General features: G+C 56.1%; 1 protein-coding gene across 1 annotated transcript; it reads right to left on the reverse strand.

The window, feature by feature from the left end:
* Window positions 1-234: 234 nt before the first annotated feature.
* Window positions 235-2,743, reverse strand: LOC135087403 (uncharacterized). Its single transcript, XM_063982168.1, has 3 exons — window positions 2,387-2,743; window positions 1,923-2,228; window positions 235-1,365 (listed from the first exon to the last, which is right to left on the reverse strand). The coding sequence occupies exons 1-3, from the start codon at window positions 2,741-2,743 to the stop codon at window positions 235-237; spliced, it is 1,794 nt and encodes a 597-aa protein (XP_063838238.1).
* Window positions 2,744-21,040: the final 18,297 nt, after the last annotated feature.

The raw sequence follows: 21,040 nt of genomic DNA on the forward strand, positions 1-21,040 counted from the left end.
CCGACTTGACAGATCCTGCCGCGCTCTGGTTTTGGTTCGCGCCGGCCGAAGCCGGTACCCCCCATATCTGGGAGGCGTTCCCCTATCCACCACCTGGGGACGCGCCCGATGCGGGACCAGAAACCCGACACGGGAACCTTTTTTTTTTTTTTTTTTTTTTTTTTTTTTTTTTTTTTTTTTTTTTGCGCAGGAAAATACTTTGCGTATACCCGCCGCCTCGGGGGAAGCGACGGGTTATGTGGGACTCCCTTGTCGGGTGGCAGCAATAGCGGCTGTCACCCGAAGGCGAAGTATGGCTGCCCCCAATTCACCCTCCGTGACCTCAGGTGCCTCGTCTCCACTGACTCCTTCCGAGCTGAAGCACACTGGAGGAACCCATTCCTCTCTTGCTGGAAACAAGGCCTCAACCACATTGCTCAGTAGACCAGGATCCATGGTGGTGGTAAGCGGGGGAGTCCACGGGCGCAGCTTGCTCATAACAAGCCGATATGGTCTCCCCCACGGATCCTGGTTTAGGGTGGAGAGGAGCTCCTCCCAGGCAGCGTTTTTCGCCGCCCCAATCGCACCCCTGAGCGCCTTTTTGGCCTCCTGATAGACCGCATACAGCGGACTGTCCTGACTCTCGTCCCGGTTTCTTCGCCTGCGGTGTCGAGAATAGCAGCGCCTTGCGGCTACAAACGCCTCTCTTAGTCGAGCCAGTTCTGGAGACCACCAGTGCACTGCTGTGCGAGGCGGCAGCACCCTTACTCTGGGCATCGCCGCATCGCACACGTGCGACATGGCCTCCCTGAACCACTCAACTTCGCGGCCTGGCTCTGCTCCATCTGACCACGGCGACCAGCTCTCTACCAGTGCTGCTATTGCCAGTGTGTCGCGGTCTAGGCGCTTCAGCGCCCACCGCGGACCAATCTCTTCCGGGGCTCGATTTGTGCTACTCGGGGGGACCTGGAAGGGGGGAGAGATGTCGAAACGCACATATCTGTGGTCCGACAGAGTCTCAACCCCCTCCATCACCTCCCAGGTCTGGACACGGCGCGCTAGAGCAGGGCTCGCGAACGTAATGTCCACAACGGAGCCGCCCTGCATTCGCACGCATGTGTCAACCGTTCCCCGGTTCACCACTACCAGTCCGTGCGATACCAACCAGTCCTCCACTAGTTCCCCACGAATATCCGTCACACGGGAGCCCCACGATTGCGATTTCGAGTTGAGGTCTCCGGCCACCAACACTTCGTGGGGACGACCCCACCCAGTCAGCAGAGTACCGGCCTCTGCTAGGAACGTCTCGAATTCGGCGACAGAGCGATTCGGAGAGAAATAACACCCCACTATCACAATGTCGCCTACCAGAGCGGCGACGCATCCCTAACCGGCCCCTCCGGATCTTACTGAAGGGTAAGGAGTCCGCTGCTGGGTTGGTGATCACTGCGACTTTGTCCTCCAGGTCGCCAGCCCAATCATCCCTCTCGTGCACGTAATAAGGCTCTGTCACCACACATACGTGTGTCATCCACTGTGCCATGCTCTGGTGTAGAAGATCCTGAGCTCTGGCACAGTGATTGACGTTCGCCAACAAGAACCTTTGAGCCATACTAATCGCCGGTCATCTGAACTTCCTCGTGCCCCGGTGCGGGCTGGGATGACATTGGCTGGCTCTTCCTAGCACTTGCCACTGCCCTCCTTCCAATCTTAGTGGCAGGAGCCTTGCAGGCTTTACTGCCTACTCGATGCCCCACCGGTCTGTCTGTCGTCGCGCAGAGTGAGCAGTGAGGGTCATTGCTACATTGTGCTGCGATGTGTCCTAGCTGGCCACACCTGAAGCACTGCCGACTGCGGTCCACCTGTGCCGGGCACACTGCTTGGACGTGCCCCGCTTCGAGGCATCGGAAACACCTCAGATCCCTATTCGGTAACAGTCTTACTCTGGCGGCAACCCAGCCGACAAGAAGACGACCCTCCAGCACGCTCTTAGCAGCCGCCGTGGGACACCGAACGTACACCGCCAACAACCCAGTGTGATCTAGGCGAGGGGTCCCGACCTTCACATTATCCACTGAGCAATCTCCCAGCTTTGCCACAGCGGCTGCCACTTCCTCCGCCGTGACTGAGTCCGGGGCCACGCTCCCGCGGTATGAGGGGTTTGGCAGCGGGTCCTGTGCGGCAGACGATGGCCACGTGACCCCCGGAATCTCCTGCCCAGTGGGGTTGAGGGGAAACCCAGTAGGGTTCTGCGGCAACCGCAACGTCAATGTTCCACGCTGCTAGGGATTGCAGAAAGAGATCCTGCGCCCCAGCAGCGTGGTTAAGGTTCCCCTGGAGGAAGCAGATTTGGCGACTACCCATCGAGCATGTCTGCCTCCTCGCACTGCTCATGGTGCTCCTCTACCAGGGGGACCAGAACCCCTGCGGCTGTCTTCCCTCTTGTTTGCGGGGGGTTGCAATTCCTACCCCCCATGTGATGGCTGGCATCGCGGCCGGCTTCAGCGCAAACAGCGCAGCGCGCGTCCTTTGCCGAACATTCGGCGGCCTTGTGCCCCGGATTTCCACACCGGAAGCACAGGCCACTGCGGTCAGCCGAAGAAGGGCACAGCTGTCGGGTGTGTCCAAGCCCCATGCACTTAAAACAGCGCATCGGTCGGGCCTCCAAGATTTGGACACGGGCCGAGGTCCACCCAATCAGGAAGCGGCCGGCCTCCGACAGTGCCTTGGCCGCAACAACCGGGCAAATCCCACCACCACCCATGGCCATACCAACCTCGCGGTTATTGTGGCCGAATCTTGAGAGATGCGCGCGGAATTGCGGCTGCCTACGGCAGATTGCACTCCACCGCGCGCAATTCTTGACTCTCTACAAGTTCTTTAATCTTTGTCCATTTGTCCCTTGCCACTCTCCCCCTTCTGGGGCATGGACTCTACTAACACGTTGGCACTATCCGGTGCCTGGCCGCTAGGCGTCTGTCCGTTCCGCCTCCTATGCCACGCGTGCGCGAAACCTCGCAGCCGCGCGAAGTTCGCCTCCGAGCTGACTAGATCGGGGTACCACGCAGGACCGTAGCCCTCCGAGAGCGCTATCCCACTCAGCATCTCACACCGCAGGTCTTCATACAGGGGACAGTACCACAGAACGTGGTGCCTGTCCTCCTCACTCTCGCCGCACTCACACATACTCCCCTCTCGCAGCTTCATGTCGCTCAGCCTTTTATTGAAGCACCCGTGTCCAGTGAGTATCTGCGAGGTCACATAGTCCGGTTGGACCCAGCGCATGCTGAGCCTACCAGCCACCTCCGGGAAGAACTGATAGAGCTCACGACCTTTGGTCTCCTGCTCCCAACGCTGCTGCCAAAATACGATCACCGAATCCCGTATATCGCGTTTTCGGCTGCTCATCTCGTCCAGGGTCGCGAGCTGGCGCGTCCTCAGTACAGCCGTCCGTCCAGCATACTCCACCTCGAGGTCGGCGGGCAACACTCCGGCCAAGACCGGGAGCGCGGCCGTGCTGACAGACCGGTAGGCCTTCGTCAGCAGCACGAGTGCCGGCCTCTGCCCCCTCAGGACAATCCCGCCCACCGACTGGACTTTGACCCGCTCAAACCAACACGCCGCAGCATACACGAGCGTGGCAACGAACGTTCCCTGGTAGAGAATGCGCAGACCGGGGTATCGAATGCCCCAGGAGGACGCAGACACACGCGAAACCTTCCCGAAGCATTTGGCTGCGCGCTCTACAATGTCCTGTGCATGCTGCGTGAACAAAAGACCCGAATCGATCACCACGCCGAGCACTGTTCCTGAGCTCACCTGTCGGATCGAGGCGCCATCAAGTTTGATGATTGGGGGCCTCTGGAATTTCCCCCTGATTGTCATCATGGACGACTTGGCAGGAGAGAATCCCAGTCGGTTCCGGGCTCCCCAATCGGACGCGATATTAAGGGCCTCTGTGGCCTTCAACTCGATGCTGGCTCTCGATTGCGCCTCAATCAAAATGGTGACGTCATCAGCGTACGCCACCATGCTCACCCCCTCCGGCATCGGCGATCTCAACAGGTCGTCCAACAGAACGTTCCACAACGTTGGTCCAAGCACAGAACCCTGCGGACACCCCATGGTGGAAACTTTCCACAACTCCCGGCTGCCGACGGTTAAGCCAACCCGGCGTCCGGAGAAGTATCCCGCCAACATCCGATAGACATTGGGCGGGCATCCTCCTCTTTTCGCCTTCAGCATCACCATCGGCCACCAGGCGTTGTCGAACGCACCCGAGATGTCAAGAAACACAGCTTGGACGTACTTCGCTGTGGACGCCCTGGCCGTGTCGGTAATCGCGTCGATCGCAGTCACTGTCGACTTACCTCTGGTGAAGCCATGCTGGCAGTCCGACATCCCGCTAGAGATCTGAGGCGCGCAGTGTAACATTACACGCTCAAGCAGTTTACCCAAGATCGAGAGAAGCGTTATTGGTCGGTACGCCTTGGGGTCGGTGAGGGGCTTGTCATTACCTTTTGGCAGCACGAGCAGTCGACCGTCCTTCCACACATCCGGAAACACTCCTTCCTCCACACACTTGGCGTACACCAGGTGGAACTCCACCGATGCAGCCTTCCAGACATGCGTCAACATTCTTGCGGTCACTCCATCCAGTCCCGGTGCGGTGTTGGGCAATTGCTTAACCATGATTCGCAGATACTCAAGGGACGGAGGAGACGCGTCTGGGCCAGAGGGGACCAGGGCAGCCGAGATCCGCACCTGTTTGTGGTACTCTGTGTCCTTAGACGGATCGTCGTCCGGGCACAGAGCATACACAAGGCCGTGCATGGCTTCGTCCACAGTCCCCGCAAAGCCTTCGGCGAACTTCGTGCCGTTGATTACGTTCGAGGGCGGACGCTTCCTGCCACTCGCCACACGGTAGGCCAGACCCCATGGGTCCTCGTTGCCGGACTCGGCAAGCCCCCGGAAGAACGCGAGCTCCGTCTCCTCCTTTCTCCTTCTGTATCGCGCTCTACTCGCATGAAACTCCTCTCGTGCAATCTCCTCCGCCCTGCCCCCTCTCTTCCTGAGCCTCTGCCACGCACGGCGTGAAGCGCCGTTTGCCTTCCTGAGATCATCTAGTTCAGGCGTCCACCATTCATAACCCACGTCCCGGCTCTTCCTCTTTATACCGAGGGTTTGATGCGCAGCGCGGACAATCACGTTAGTGAAGCGCCTGCTAACCAAGGACGCAGGCTCCCTCATATCCAGATATCCCATTCGCTCATGGATAGCACTCTCGAAGCGGTCCCAATTGACACCCCGATCCCGAAATCTCGGAGGCTCCTCGCCTGGCTCTGCTCGCTCTGTGGTAGTGTTTCGTGCGGAGGATCGGCCAACTCTGAACGTGATAAGGCGATGGTCACTAGTGCTGGCCCCCACATGGACTTTCCAGTCCGTGACTGAGACATTCCTGGTGGAGAGTGTTATGTCCACGCTTGATTCCCCGTTTGCAGTGCTGAAGGTCGCCGGTTGGTCTGGGGTGTTGACTACGACGAGGTCGTGTCCCAAGATGAAGTCCTCAACCGACGACCTACGATGGTCAGCCACTCTGCCTCGCCCAGTGGTTTGGTCCGGCCTGCTGTGCCACAACGGTGAGTGGGCATTGGCGTCAGCTCCCACGATGATGCGCTTTCCCGCTAACGCGTCGAAGACCCGCTCAAGGTGGTGAATGTGCGGGTCGATCTCCTCGCCGTATTTAAAGTACGCTGAGACGACGTACAAATCGGCCTCGTGGATGTACGCCACCGTGCAGCGGTCGTTCGTCAGGTGCTGGAGTACCGCGATGGACAGATGGGACCCGGCCACGAAGACGCCCGCCTGGGACGAGAGGCCGCGCTGGAGGACAAGCTCGGACTGCGAGTACTGTTCTTGGACTAGAACAGCGTCCAATCCGAGCTCCTGCGACAGCGCGGGGAGTTCGTCAGTGGCTAGCGCCGCGCCGGCCAGGTTCAGCTGGCCCAAGGTCCACGCATCAAAGAGCGTATCGGGTGGCCGCTACGCTACGCTGCTCCGCGAAGACCCTGGCGGGGCACTCCCGCGCACCGGTTGCGTGTGTCGCTGCGTCCTTCTTGCCGAATTTGTGGCAGGTGGCGCACCGCTGCACCGTCTCCTTGCACGCTGCTGAAGCATGCCCGCTACCTCCGCACGACGCGCATACCACCTCTGTTGCCCTACAATACTTTTCCGGGTGGCCGTACTGATGACATTTGTGGCAGCATGTTACCGTGAGGAAGTCGTTAACGTAGGCTACGTCCCAGCCCACGTACACACGGTCCAGTTCGCAAAGGAGTAACCTGCAGGCCGGGGAGCACTCTAGGACCACTGCTGTGGTCCCACTTCCCCGGCGGCTCTTTTTAAAAACTCCTTTGCACTCCTTGGTGAAGCGCTCGAGGGGCCAGTTTTCGTTGCTCGCAACATTCTGCTCGTGAAGAGCCTCCACGAACTCCTTAAGGTCCGGGTCCCCGGTGATGGAGGACACCACCACGAGGGGCAGCCGCTGCTTAGGCTCCGTCACCCGCAGAGAAGCTGGGATTGCTTCTTTGAAGCGCCTGGCCGACTCGGGGGATGTGGTCTGGATGACCACACCCGCGTTGCCCACCTTTCGAAGTCGGTCGATCTGGACATTAAGTCTGCGCGGGTCGACGGCCCTCTTTAGCTCTGCCTTGGTGTCTTCGGCAGTCTTAAGAGTCTCGGAAGCTGAGTCCGCTGGGTACACCGCGATCACTGGGCCCTTAGCTGCTGGTATCGGAATCTGGCCTGTCCTGCTGCGTACCATCTCGCTGAAGGTCGGCTGGCGGCTGCTGGGCTGGAAAGAAGATACCGTTGCTGCTGGCGCTGCTGCGCCCTGAGTCGCCTTCAGGAGCTCGTTCTCAGCTTCTTTGTGCTGCAGCTTAGCATCCTTAAGTTTAAGAGCTGCCTCTGCCTCCAACATGCGCAAGTCCATTACTCCTGCTGCCGCCAGTACCTCCTGTCCATAGCCAGAGATGGCGTTCACCTCTGCCTTGTTGAGCTTGCTGCCTCCGCTAGTGACCACCGCCATGATGCCCTTGATCATCAAATGAACCCGCTCGTACAGTTCTGCTGGGGTCGCGCTCGACAGCTGCACGTCGGCTTGTGGCTGCTGCTGCTGCGGTGCCGCGGGCGCGGGCGCGGGCGCTGACACCGACGGCCGGACCGACGGAGTCGGCGGCGCCGATGTGAGCAGCCCCGCCACTGGGGGAGCTCTCCTCCTAAGGTCAGCCGAGGCCGACACCTTACTGATGCGCTGCTGCTCGTCCGGTGACGTCAGTGACCGCTTCTCGGCCGCAATGGGGATCGGCGAGGACCGCTGCGGCGGGCTCCTGCCGATGCTCGGCCGAGAGGCGAAGGCCGACAAGTCGTCGTCGTCCGGCGCCGACATGCTGCGCCTAGTCTACAGAGACTGTGCGAACGTTCAACTTTTGAAAGCGCAAACAAAAATTTTCCAAAGCGAATGTTCTCTTTTTGAAAATTACAAGCACAATAAAGCTAAAGCGCAATAATAAGCAAATGTTCCAATTTTGCAAAGTCTAAAAACACAAAGCCAAAACCAAAAGCGCGTTTAAATGTTCGCGCCCCGTCTCAAGACGCGCGAGGCCGCACGACGGCGGACCTCGCGTGAAACGGAACGTTTGCCACTAATAAAACTATAAATGTCAATGTCAGTGTCAGTGTCAAACGTCACTGTCACTGTCACCCAAACGTCAAATCACACAACTGTCAGAGCGGTGGCGCTAGTGTCGCAATAAATGTCTAACACACACAGGTGGCGCTAGCAGCGCAAATAAAAAATAAAAAGTCAAAACACAAAAAGTCAAAAAGTCAGCACAGATGGCGCTAGCAGCGCACCAACCGTCAAACCTGTCACTGTCAGTGTCAACTGTCAGTGTCAACTGTCAGCTGTCAACTGTCAGTGTCAAGTCCCCCGCGTGGTTGTACGTTGAGGTTATGCACGTGCAAAGCACGCCACCACGTGCTCACAAAACTATAGCTAAAACCAGCCTAAAAAGGTTCAGGTTACACAGAAAACACTGATAATTGTTAAAATAAAGCACTCTAAAAACTAAAAACTTAGATCTAGGGTACTTAGCTACGGGTTTCCTCGCCAAGGGAAAGCTCTCAAGCGTCTGTATCGCAAATCAAGCTTCCAGCAAGCACAAAGTTTAACACCACAACAAAAACACAGTTATTATCACTGGCACAAATAAAATGTAAAAACGCAATATGAAAAACACGAGGTTAGCCGCACTGAACCGCAAATACCCGCACAGAGAAAATCGAAGCGACCGCGAGAGCTCCGCGCGCACGTCCGTTCGCTCCGGCGTTCCGAGCGCAACAACCGGGCAGCTGAGTGTGGCTATACCCTCTCCACGGGAGCTGCGCCGGATCTCCCCCACTCTGACAGCTTCCAGAGAGCAACCCGTCTTGTTGGCCACTGCTTCGGCGACCTCCTCCCTGGTGACGGACTCGTCCAGGCCAGAGATGCGCACGCCCGCGCGCTTCTCAGGTCTGGTGACAGTCACGTCGCCACCGAGAACCGCCTTCAGTTTGTCCGCCAGCTTGTCGGCCTTTTCTCTGGACTCAGCGCCAGGAACCTCGATAAGACGAGCTCCGGTCGCCGAGTCAGTGACCTTTATGCTGGGGATACCCAGCTCGGACAGGTCTACTGCAGCCTTGGCCTTGGTGAGCACCTCCTTGTAGGTAGACCCCCTCTTTGCCGCCTCTGGCTGCAGCGTCACCACGATGGCCGCGCTGCGGGGAGGGGTCAGTTTCACCCGCTTGGGCTTCGGTTTCGGCGCCGTTGAAGCCGTCCTGGGCGCAGGGACCGGTTGGGAAGCGGCGGCAGTCTTGGGTTTCTTCTTCTTCCCCTTCCGTGTCACGGTGGTCCATGTTTCGGCTGGAGGAGCCGATGAGGGCGCCGTCTGGACCTCTTGGCTGGAAGCTACTGGTTCCGGCTGGGATGGGGGTTGCGGCCTTGTTGGGCGTGTCTTCTTTCGCCCGGGGGCTGACCTTGGCGCTGGGGTTGGGCCCTCCGTAGGGGCCGGGGGAGTCCTACTGACGGCCGCGAGCGGGGGGCGGAGGGTCTTCTGGGGCGGCAGACGGCTCTCCAGATCCCCCAATCTGGCGTCGAGGAGTTTAGCCGCCGAGTCGACGGCCCTCTGGCATGCCATCTGCAGCAGCTCTTCGATTGATTGGGCGCATAATGCGCCCGCGGAAGGGGGTCCCTCGCGGGAGCTTGCGGCTCCATCTCCTCCTCGCTAGCTGACAGGGCCGCCGGCGGGGGCGTCGCCCGTTTGTTAGCGCTCTTGCCGACGTTGGCAGTGAGTTCTGCCATATCACGCCTAAGGGCGCGGATCTCTCCATGGAGGCCCTCGACTTCTCTCCTCAGGTTGGCGTTGTCGACTCTCAGCCGGCGGTTCTCCTCAGTCTCTGACCGGGCTGCGAGCTGGTCGAGGATGCCGGCTAGGTTGTCCGCCGACCTGTTGAGGGCTCCTTTCAGGGGGCCCTGTAGCCGTCCAGAGATCTGTGAGACGCGGGCGATCTCGGAGACAAACAGTCCCCCGCGGGCCCTCAGCTGTTCTAGGTCCAGCCTCTCGTAGTCGACCCTGGACTTGCGGTCTTCGAGGTCCGGCGAGGTTGAGCCACCCGCCCGGCTTCCTTCGCGGCGGATCAGGCTGGCCTTGGCCCTCTTGTCCAGGTCGACATTGAAGTCGAGCTCCTCCAGCTCTTCTACCCTCCGGTAGTAATCCTGGGCCCGCTGGGCACTGCCGGCCTTCTTGCCACGGCGTGCAGTGCTGAATTTGGGGGCCGGGGCCGTCTCCTCTTCTGACAGGGAAGAGTTATCGGTGCTAGTTCGAGCACTCCCCTGCCGACGCCGGCGCTTCCGCGCCGATTTCTCCCTCTCCTTCTCCTTCTCAGAGTCCGTCTGGGATTTGCCTTGGTCGTTGGTTTCGGCGTGTGCCAACGGGGCACAGGCCTCCACCTCCTTTTCGTCAGTATCCGTTCCGTTGTGCGAGTTCGAGTCCGTGTTGTGGTTGCTTGAGTCGTCGTGACGCGGCCGAGACCGCGCAATAGTGTTGGCCCCCCCGTATACACAGGGCCGACCGCCTTGTGAGCGGCCACGGGATTCCCCAGCATGGCTGGGACCCGCCCGGGTAGTTTTTACCGTTTTGACACTATTCATGGTTACCACTGCTTGCGGGCGCAGCTGCCCCACCTCACTCCCGGGAGGGGTAACGGCCGATGATACTCCACCGACCGTGTCGAGCTGTTAACACCCGACACTGCTCCTCGGCCCCCCCCCCAAACCTTGGCATTTGAGGGTTTTATAGACTTTTCCTTGTCTTGACCCCGACTTCCGTAGCCGGGGCCCCCGGCCCCCCTCCGTGGAGGGTTACGGGTTGCCCGACAGGCCCGCCGAGTTGACGCAACCTGCCGCGCTGGTGAGTAGTCAGCCGCCCGCGTGACAGAACACGCGGCCGTTGCCCGGGGTGCACCACGGGGAGGTCCCTCACCATCGCACCCCAACCTTTTTTTTTTTTTTTTTTTTGCGCAGGAAAATACTTTGCGTATACCCGCCGCCTCGGGGGAAGCGGCGGGTTATGTGGGACTCCCTTGTCGGATGGCAGCAATAGCGGCTGTCACCCGGCAAGTATACCCACTAAAAACCTGCGGTGCACCCTCTGCGTATTACTGGTACGACGCGGGTTGCTTGCGATTCCAACCACGCCGTACCCACGCATAGCCCAGCCTTTGCCGGGCCTCCCGCGCTAAAGAGGGGGTCTGCCGGTACACTGGTAGACCCCCCCAGACAGGGTGGGACCGTGCAATGTGGGTGATGGGCCCCCCGGCCTAACACCCACTGGTCTCACCTAGGGAGGGGGAGGGAGGAGAGCGAATCTCCTCCTTCTTCCTCCCGGCCGTCTGCGCCGGAGCGCGTGGGCTTCGGGATCCTCTTCCCGAGCCCGTTCCGCGGTCTCCTTCTGCAACATCACCTCTTCGCAGAAGGAGACCATGGCGTCCCACGCGCTCTCGCCCAGGAGCATCGCAACTACGACGCTGGGGAGCGCGAGGTCCGGACCAGTCACCGCAGTCAGAGCCCGGCGCTGCTGGACCCAGGCCGGGCACACCTCGAGGGTGTGCTGGGCCGTATCCTCCGCAGCGCCGCACTCGTGACATACGGGGCTCGGCTCCCTACCAATCAGATGCAGGTACCAACCGAAACATCCATGTCCGGTCAGCACCTGCACCAGGCGATAGGTAAGGGAACCATGCCTCCGATGCACCCACTGGTCCAGGACTGGGCGGATCGCCTCTATGATTCTTACGCTATAGCGGGGACCCGCAAGCTCCAGCTCCCAGCGCCGCAGAAGCTCCTCCCGAGCGAGATCGCGGACGCGCTCCACCTCTTCCATGGCCGGTCGCTCCCCTGCTTGCCGCCTTGACGTTCGGTATCTGTAAACCGCGTCAAGGACCTCGGCCTCCAGCTCCCACGGGGGTAGCCCGGCCAACACACACGCCGCACCGTGTGAAACGGTGCGGTAGCCTCTGATGGCCCGCAGTGCGATGATGCGTTGCGGGCGCCGCAGGGAGGCACGGTTCTCTCGATCGAGAGAACCGACCCATATCGGAGCCCCGTAAAGGGCCATACTCCTTATAACCCCAGCGTATAGTTTGCGGCAACTAACGCTGGGGCCCCTCAAATTAGGCAGCAACCTGCCCAGTGCCGCCGCTGCTCCCACCAACTTTGGGGCCAGTCCCTCGAAGTGGGCGCGGAAGGTCCAACGCCCATCCAGGACGATGCCCAGGTACTTCATCTGGGCACCAATACGCACCCGAACGCCCTCGATAGTGAGGTGGGCACCCGGAGGTGGCCCGCGCCGAGGCCCATGAAACATCAAGGCCTCGGTTTTTTGAGGGGCTACTTTAAGACCTAAGCCCCTTATGCGGGCCACGATCATCTCGGTGGCCACCTCCACCCTCGCGCATAGCTCCGGCAGAGCCCTTCCTGTGGCTACGACCAGTGTGTCATCCGCGTAGCAGAGCACGCTCATCCCTCTGACGAGCGAGCCCCGCAGCACACTGTCGTAGCCATCGCACCCCAACCTAACCTAACCTAACCCAACTCTAATTTCTAGAAAATAATAGCGCACCTATAGGTATTGTACATCATTTTGAGCGCCAAATTTTTGCCGACACGCCAGTACCATTTTGAGACCCCTACGACTTCATTTCGCGAATTTATTAAATTTTTTGTATTTTTAATTTAGACTTAGAAAATTTCCATACTAAATTTTGTAACTTTGTCATTTTTGGTCCGATTTTCAAAATTCTTTCGCTTTAATAGACTCACCCCTTTCGGTTTAGCATCCCCCTGACGTCCGATTGACACCGCTCCATACTAAATTCTGCTTTTTTGGCGGTCTTTAGTGTTTTGGGTAACATCTGAGACGGTTTTTGGGCGTCATTTTCAAAATTTTCTAGGGCCACCCCCGACGTTTATCGTCTTTTTGGATTCGTCTCGGCGAGCCCTATCCATAGACACCCCGTTTGTAGGGATCCGACGACAGGAAGTTTAAAAATTTGAAAATACAACTTTTACAAACCTTTTTAACCTATATTTTAACGCGGTCATAAGGACAGCTGATTTTATTATCACACCACATTTTAGGCGACGCGCACCTCTAACGCCATGTTTGGCTTCAGGACTCCAGCGAAGAAGCCCAGCGACGAGGTCCAGCAGAAGTCTCCGGATTCCCCACCAATCCGCAGACCCGGGAAAGTGAGACGCAGCGTCGGCGAGTGGGAGACAAGGAAAGCTGGGCTTTCCTCTGGCTCCGACTCAACCCCGCCGCAGGCCGAACCTCCTAAGGCCCCCAAGAAACCTGCGCCAGTGCGCCGGCCTTCTGTGGAGGCAGCTTCGGCGAGCTCACCAAAACTACCCGCCACGATTGTCAGAGAGAGGACAGCCGAGGCCAGAGCCTGCTTGCAAAAGGCGAAAATGAGCCTGGGCACAGCCAGGAATCTTCGCGGTGACATAAAGACCGATGTCACCCAGGCTCTGGATCGGCTGTACCAGCTCGTAAAGGAGGCCGAAATTGAAAGGAAGGGGAAGGCTCCGGCTAAGATTGTGACCGAGCCGGAACCTGAAATAGAAAAGGAAACGGATAGGGAGAGGAAGTGTGGAATGGATGAGGAAAGAATCGTGGCGGAGATAAGGGAGAACCGGAGGCTGAGAGAGAGAGAGCGTGAGAGCGCGCTTGAGAGATGGCGTTGGTGTCGCCACAGTGAAATCGACTCCGTGTATTTTTGTTATTTAAAAATATTTATACATCCAATATGATTATAAAATCAGTAGTGTTTTATAGAATTTCGTTTGATAAAGTGCCACAGACGTTATTACAATGATATCTCAAGGGATTATTGTTTTGGTGCTGATGTGTACCCGGTGATAAATAGTGACTATAAACGTGAATATTACGAGTGAATACTTACAATCTCGGAGATAAACTGGTGTGGAGTGAACTATTCTAGCACTTAAACTCAGTGAGTGAAAACATTTTACGTGAAAATTGTTGATAAACATTATTCGTACGTTAATTTTTCAAATGACATGTAAACACAATCAGCTGATGAATCATTATGGACTAACAAGACAGTACACCGCTGCTACTCACCGCTAGATGACACTAGTTTCCATAATAATATTGGCGACATCTGTTGATATTTGTGGAAAGCGGATTGCTGTTTTCGACAACTCACAGTGACCAGGACACTCATATCGTAATTTTGCTACTGACTTGCGCTCGGAACGCCGGAGCGAACGGACGTGCGCGCGGAGCTCTCGCGGTCGCTTCGATTTTCTGTGTGCGGGTATTTGCGGCTCAGTGCGGCTAACCTCGTGTTTTTCGTTTTGCGTTTTTACTTTTTATTTGTGCCAGTGATAATAACTGTGTTTTTGTTGTGGTGTTAAACTTTGTGCTTGCTGGAAGCTTGATTTGCGAAACAGACGCTTGAGAGCTTTCTCTTGGCGAGGAAACCCGTAGCTAAGTACCCTAGATCTAAGTTTTTAGTTTTTAGAGTGCTTTATTTTAACTATTATCAGTGTTTTCTGTGTAACCTGAACCTTTTTAGGCTGGTTTTAGCTTTAGTTTTGTGAGCACGTGGTGGCGTGCTTTGCACGTGCATAACCTCAACGTACAACCACGTGGGGGACTTGACACTGACAGTTGACAGCTGACAGTTGACACTGACAGTTGACACTGACAGTGACAAGTTTGACGGTTGGTGCGCTGCTAGCGCCATCTGTGCTGACTTTTTGACTTTCGACGCTAGCGCCATTTGTGTTTTGACTTTTTATTTTTAATTTACGCCGCTAGCGCCATCTGTGTGTGTTTGACATTAATTGCGACACTAGCGCCACCGCTTTTGACAGTTGTGACAAGTGACGTTTGAGTGACAGTGACAGTGACGTTTGACACTGACACTGACATTTATAGTTTTTATTAGTGGCAAACGTTCCGTTTCACGCGAGGTCCGCCGTCGCGCGGCCTCGCGCGTCTTGAGACGGGGCGCGAACTTTTAAACGCGCTTTGGGCTTTGGCTTTGCGTTTTTAGACTTTTTGCAAAATTGGAACATTCGCTTATTATTGCGCTTTAACTTTTTGTGCTTGTGGTTTTTCAAAAAGAGAACATTCGCTTTGGAATTTTTGCTTGCGCTTCAAAAGTTGAACGTTTGCACAGTCTCTGTAGACTAGGCGCAGCATGTCGGCGCCGGACGACGACGACTTGTCGGCCTTCGCCTCTCGGCCGAGCATCGGCAGGAGCCCGCCGCAGCGGTCCTCGCCGATCCCCATTGCGGCCGAGAAGCGGTCACTGACGTCACCGGACGAGCAGCAGCGCATCATTAAGGTGTCGGCCTCGGCTGACCTTAGGAGGAGAGCTCCCCCAGTGGCGGGGCTGCTCACATCGGCGCCGTCGACTCCGTCGGTCCGGCCGTCGGTGTCAGCGCCCGCGCCCGCGCCCGCGGCACCGCAGCAGCAGCAGCAGCCACAGGCCGACGTGCAGCTGTCGAGCGCGACCCCAGCGGAACTATATGAGCGAGTACATCAGATGGTTAAGAATATAATGGCGGTGGTCACTAGCGGAGGCAGCAAGCTCAACAAGGCTGAGGTGAACGCCATTTCTGGCTACGGGCAGGAGGTACTGGCGGCAGCAGGTATCATGGACTTGCGTATGTTGGAGGCAGAGGCGGCTCTCAAACTGAAGGACGCCAAACTACAGCATAAGGAAGCGGAGAACGAGCTCCTGAAGGCGACTCAGGGCGCAGCAGCGCCAGCAGCAGCAGCGACTTCCTTTCAGCCCAGCAGCCGCCAGCCGACCTTCAGCGACATGGTACGAAGTAGAACAGGTCAGATACCGATACCAGCAGTACGGCCACCCAGAGAAGTACTGCAGGGCGACGGACGTGGTATGCGCGTCGTGCGGAGGTAGCGGGCACGCTTCAGCAGCGTGCAAGGAGACGGTGCAGCGGTGCGCCACCTGCCACAAATTCGGCAAGAAGGACGCAGCGACACACGCAACCGGTGCGCGGGAGTGCCCCGCCAGGGTCTTCGCGGAGCAGCGTAGCGTAGCGGCCACCCGCTACGCTCTTTGATGCGTGGACCATGGGACAGCTGAACCTGGCCGGTGCGGCGCTCGCCACTGACGAACTCCCCGCGCTGTCGCAGGAGCTCGGATTGGACGCTGTTCTAGTCCAAGAACAGTACTCGCAGTCCGAGCTTGTCCTCCAGCGCGGCCTCTCGTCCCAGGCGGGCGTCTTCGTGGCCGGGTCCCATCTCTCCATCGCGGTACTCCAGCACCTGACGAACGACCGCTGCACGGTGGCGTACATCCATGAGGCCGATTTATACGTCGTCTCAGCGTATTTCAAGTACGGCGAGGAGATCGACCCGCACATCCACCATCTTGAGCGGGTCTTCGACGCGTTAGCGGGAAAACGCATCATCGTGGGAGCTGACGCCAATGCCCACTCACCGTTGTGGCACAGCAGGCCGGACCAAACCACTGGGCGAGGCAGAGTGGCTGACCATCGTAGGTCGTCGGTTGAGGACTTCATCTTGGGACACGACCTCGTCGTAGTCAACACCCCAGACCAACCGGCGACCTTCAGCACTGCAAACGGGGAATCAAGCGTGGACATAACACTCTCCACCAGGAACGTCACAGTCACGGACTGGAAAGTCCATGTGGGGGCCAGCACTAGTGACCATCGCCTTATCACGTTCAGAGTTGGCCGATCCTCCGCACGAAACATTACCACAGAGCGCGCAGAGCCAGGCGAGGAGCCTCCGAGATTTCGGGATCGGGGTGTCAATTGGGACCGCTTCGAGAGTGCTATCCATGAGCGAATGGGATATCTGGATATGAGGGAGCCTGCGTCCTTGGTTAGCAGGCGCTTCACTAACGTGATTGTCCGCGCTGCGCATCAAACCCTCGGTATAAAGAGGAAGAGCCGGGACGTGGGTTATGAATGGTGGACGCCTGAACTAGACGATCTCAGGAAGGCAAACGGCGCTTCACGCCGTGCGTGGCAGAGGCTCAGGAAGAGAGGGGGCAGGGCGGAGGAGATTGCACGAGAGGAGTTCCATGCGAGTAGAGCGCGATATAGAAGGAGAAAGGAGGAGACGGAGCTCGCGTTCTTCCGGGGGCTTGCCGAGTCCGGCAACGAGGACCCGTGGGGTCTGGCCTACCGTGTGGCGAGTGGCAGGAAGCGTCCGCCCTCGAACGTAATCAACGGCACGAAGTTCGCCGAAGGCTTTGCGGGGACTGTGGACGAAGCCATGCACGGCCTTGTGTATGCTCTGTGCCCGGACGACGATCCGTCTAAGGACACAGAGTACCACAAACAGGTGCGGATCTCGGCTGCCCTGGTCCCCTCTGGCCCAGACGCGTCTCCTCCGTCCCTTGAGTATCTGCGAATCATGGTTAAGCAATTGCCCAACACCGCACCGGGACTGGATGGAGTGACCGCAAGAATGTTGACGCATGTCTGGAAGGCTGCATCGGTGGAGTTCCACCTGGTGTACGCCAAGTGTGTGGAGGAAGGTGTGTTTCCGGATGTGTGGAAGGACGGTCGACTGCTCGTGCTGCCAAAAGGTAATGACAAGCCCCTCACCGACCCCAAGGCGTACCGACCAATTACGCTTCTCTCGATCTTGGGTAAACTGCTTGAGCGTGTAATGTTACACTGCGCGCCTCAGATCTCTAGCGGGATGTCGGACTGCCAGCATGGCTTCACCAGAGGTAAGTCGACAGTGACAGCGATCGACGCGATTACCGACACGGCCAGAGCGTCCACAGCGAAGTACGTCCAAGCTGTGTTTCTTGACATCTCGGGTGCGTTCGACAACGCCTGGTGGCCGATGGTGATGCTGAAGGCCAAAAGAGGAGGATGCCCGCCCAATGTCTATCGGATGTTGGCGGGATACTTCTCCTGACGCCGGGTTGGCTTAACCGTCGGCAGCCGGGAGTTGTGGAAAGTTTCCACCATGGGGTGTCCGCAGGGTTCTGTGCTTGGACCAACGTTGTGGAACGTTCTGTTGGACGACCTGTTGAGATCGCCGATGCCGGAGGGGGTGAGCATGGTGGCGTACGCCGATGACGTCACCATCTTGATTGAGGCGCAATCGAGAGCCAGCATCGAGTCGAAGGCCACAGAGGCCCTTAATATCGCGTCTGATTGGGGAGCCCGGAACCGACTGGGATTCTCTCCTGCCAAGTCGTCCATGATGACAATCAGGGGGAAATTCCAGAGGCCCCCAATCATCAAACTTGATGGCGCCTCGATCCGACAGGTGAGCTCAGGAACAGTGCTCGGCGTGGTGATCGATTCAAAAATCAAAAATCAAAATCAAAAAATATTTATTCAGTTTAGACCACAAGTGGCACTTATGAACGTCAATAGAAAATAATAAAAAAAAAAGAAAAGGTAGCCCTTATGGGGCACTTTACATGTCTCCTTATCTTTTGGGCCCTACCAGCGCTCCCATTCGGGTCTTTTGTTCACGCAGCATGCACAGGACATTGTAGAGCGCGCAGCCAAATGCTTCGGGAAGGTTTCGCGTGTGTCTGCGTCCTCCTGGGGCATTCGATACCCCGGTCTGCGCATTCTCTACCAGGGAACGTTCGTTGCCACGCTTGTGTATGCTGCGGCGTGTTGGTTTGAGCGGGTCAAAGTCCAGTCGGTGGGCGGGATTGTCCTGAGGGGGCAGAGGCCGGCACTCGTGCTGCTGACGAAGGCCTACCGGTCTGTCAGCACGGCCGCGCTCCCGGTCTTGGCCGGAGTGTTGCCCGCCGACCTCGAGGTGGAGTATGCTGGACGGACGGCTGTACTGAGGACGCGCCAGCTCGCGACCCTGGACGAGATGAGCAGTCGAAAACGCGATATACGGGACTCGGTGATCGTATTTTGGCAGCAGCGTTGGGAGCAGGAGACCAAAGGTCGTGAGCTCTATCAGTTCTTCCCGGAGGTGGCTGGTAGGCTCAGTATGCGCTGGGTCCAACCGGACTATGTGACCTCGCAGATACTCACTGGACACGGGTGCTTCAATAAAAGGCTGAGCGACATGAAGCTGCGAGAGGGGAGTATGTGTGAGTGCGGCGAGAGTGAGGAGGACAGGCACCACGTTCTGTGGTACTGTCCTCTGTATGAAGACCTGCGGTGGGAGATGCTGAGTGGGATAGCGCTCTCGGAGGGGTACGGTCCTGCGTGGTACCCCGATCTTGTCAGCTCGGAGGCGAACTTCGCGCGGCTGCGAGGTTTCGCGCACGCGTGGCATAGGAGGCGGAACGGACAGACGCCTAGCGGCCAGGCACCGGATGGTGCCAACGTGCCAGTAGAGTCCATGCCCCAGAAGGGGGAGAGTGGCAAGGGACAAATGGACAAAGATTAAAGAACTTGTAGAGAGTCAAGAATTGCGCGCGGTGGAGTGCAATCTGCCGTAGGCAGCCGCAATTCCGCGCGCATCTCTCAAGATTCGGCCACAATAACCGCGAGGTTGGTATGGCCATGGGTGGTGGTGGGATTTGACCAGAAGAGGTCGCTACTTGCCATACAAGATCTTCCAACGACAATAAACGAACCTCGCTACTCACCACTAGAGGTCTCTGCTTGCCATACAGTAGATACAACAACAGCGTGACATCTACCAACTTGGAATTGTACTAACTGCTACAACATTGTGTGCATTCAGATAGATCACAAAATGTCAAAACCCACTAAAAAAGATGTATTAGTGACACGCAGGAGGGCGCTCATCGTCAAATGCCACAAATGTAAACAGAAAATTGACTCAAACGATGCCGTACAATGTTCGTTCTGCCGCAACTATTTTGAGTTTGATTGTATCGGCTACTCGGAAAAATTGCATCGTCTCAAAGATGCAAATACAAAAAAGAACTGGAAGTGTAACTTATGTTGCAAAAAAGCGACGGAGACCTCTACACCAAATCCTACATCTTACGTGACGCAAAGGAAAAAGGACACCATCGCCAGGTCAAAAAATACTCCTCCCCCCTGTCTGACCCTGTCGGAGGCTGCACCCGGGTCCCCAGAATCAACACCAGCGAGCGTGCTCTCAAGAATGGACTGCCACCGGGGAACACCTTCGGGCATGTCATCACACACTCATGAACAACTATCACAGTCGCCGAACGGGAGCGTTGCATCACAATTGTCATTCGAATCGCCCATCTCTAATATGATTAATGACTCACTAACGCAGGAGACCCTCGATTCATTAGATAAACCACTATCAAAAAGCTTGGACTGCACTGTGACCGACCCAATTCCAATAATTGAGGAAATGAAAGAGACTATCACTTTACTGCGGTCAGAGTATGCCATACTACAGAATGAATTTGATAATACGTCTCTTGAAAATAACAACCTTCGTCAGCAACTTAGCAAATTAGCAAAAGAAAATGATATGCTGAAAGCATTATGCCAATCTCCACTAAATGACAGTCATGCAAGTCACTGCTCCAAAAAAAGTAACAGGCGCTCAACATTGCAGTCCGAGGCTGTATTTTCGATGACACATTCTGAACCTAATTCAACTGTCGTGCAGACACTCAGCGATAAAATCAAGACCTTACAGAAGCAACTAAAACTCGCTGAAAAGGAGATACTGAATCTGAAAGAATGTATCTCTTCATTGGAACAGAAATTATCACATGACTCACAAGAGACTCTTGGAAGAACGAAAAGCACGAATATTGAATGCTCAAGACTTGTTGACGATAGAAAACGGATATTCATCTTCGGAACGCAACGCTGTAATGGTCTATCGGCTGCCTTAACGCGTGAACGGGAACACACACAATATGAAAAATATAATGTTACTGCACAAACAAAGCCGTACGCACTATCCCCAGATGTATTAAGTAACGTATTTAATTTAGAAGTAAATCCTAGCGACAAAATAATAATTTGTATTGGGGAAAACGATTATGATAAAAAAATTACAGCTGCAAGCTTACACAGATTAGTTAAACGCTTTATTAAACATGACATAATTGTAGTAAATATACTGTCGAATAGGTACTTAAACTTAACTGATTTGAATCACAGTATAAATCAAATCTGTACTGAATATAAAAACTGTCACTATATCAATTGTAACTCTAATAATGTCTTTCAATTAGCAAAATGTATCAATTATGTAATCGACTGTGTTGACTATGAACGCAAATATCTCGACCCTAAACAGCTGAAAAAATATATAGTGCGCGGTATGCTAAAAACTAAAAACATTGGAAAAGAACATCGGAAAGGTACCATTCCATATTTCTTTGCTCGAGCTCAAACTAGAAATAATAACTCTAAAGGTCCTGAGCTTATCGAGTCATCGCAATTAACTCAAACTACTTTGCATCAGTTCTTCCCACAAATAAATAAAAACAATTCCTTTCGTGCCTCAAAGCAATAAAACTA

The sequence above is a fragment of the Ostrinia nubilalis genome (assembly GCF_963855985.1).
Source record: "Ostrinia nubilalis chromosome W unlocalized genomic scaffold, ilOstNubi1.1 SUPER_W_unloc_4, whole genome shotgun sequence".
Lineage (NCBI taxonomy): Eukaryota > Metazoa > Arthropoda > Insecta > Lepidoptera > Crambidae > Ostrinia > Ostrinia nubilalis.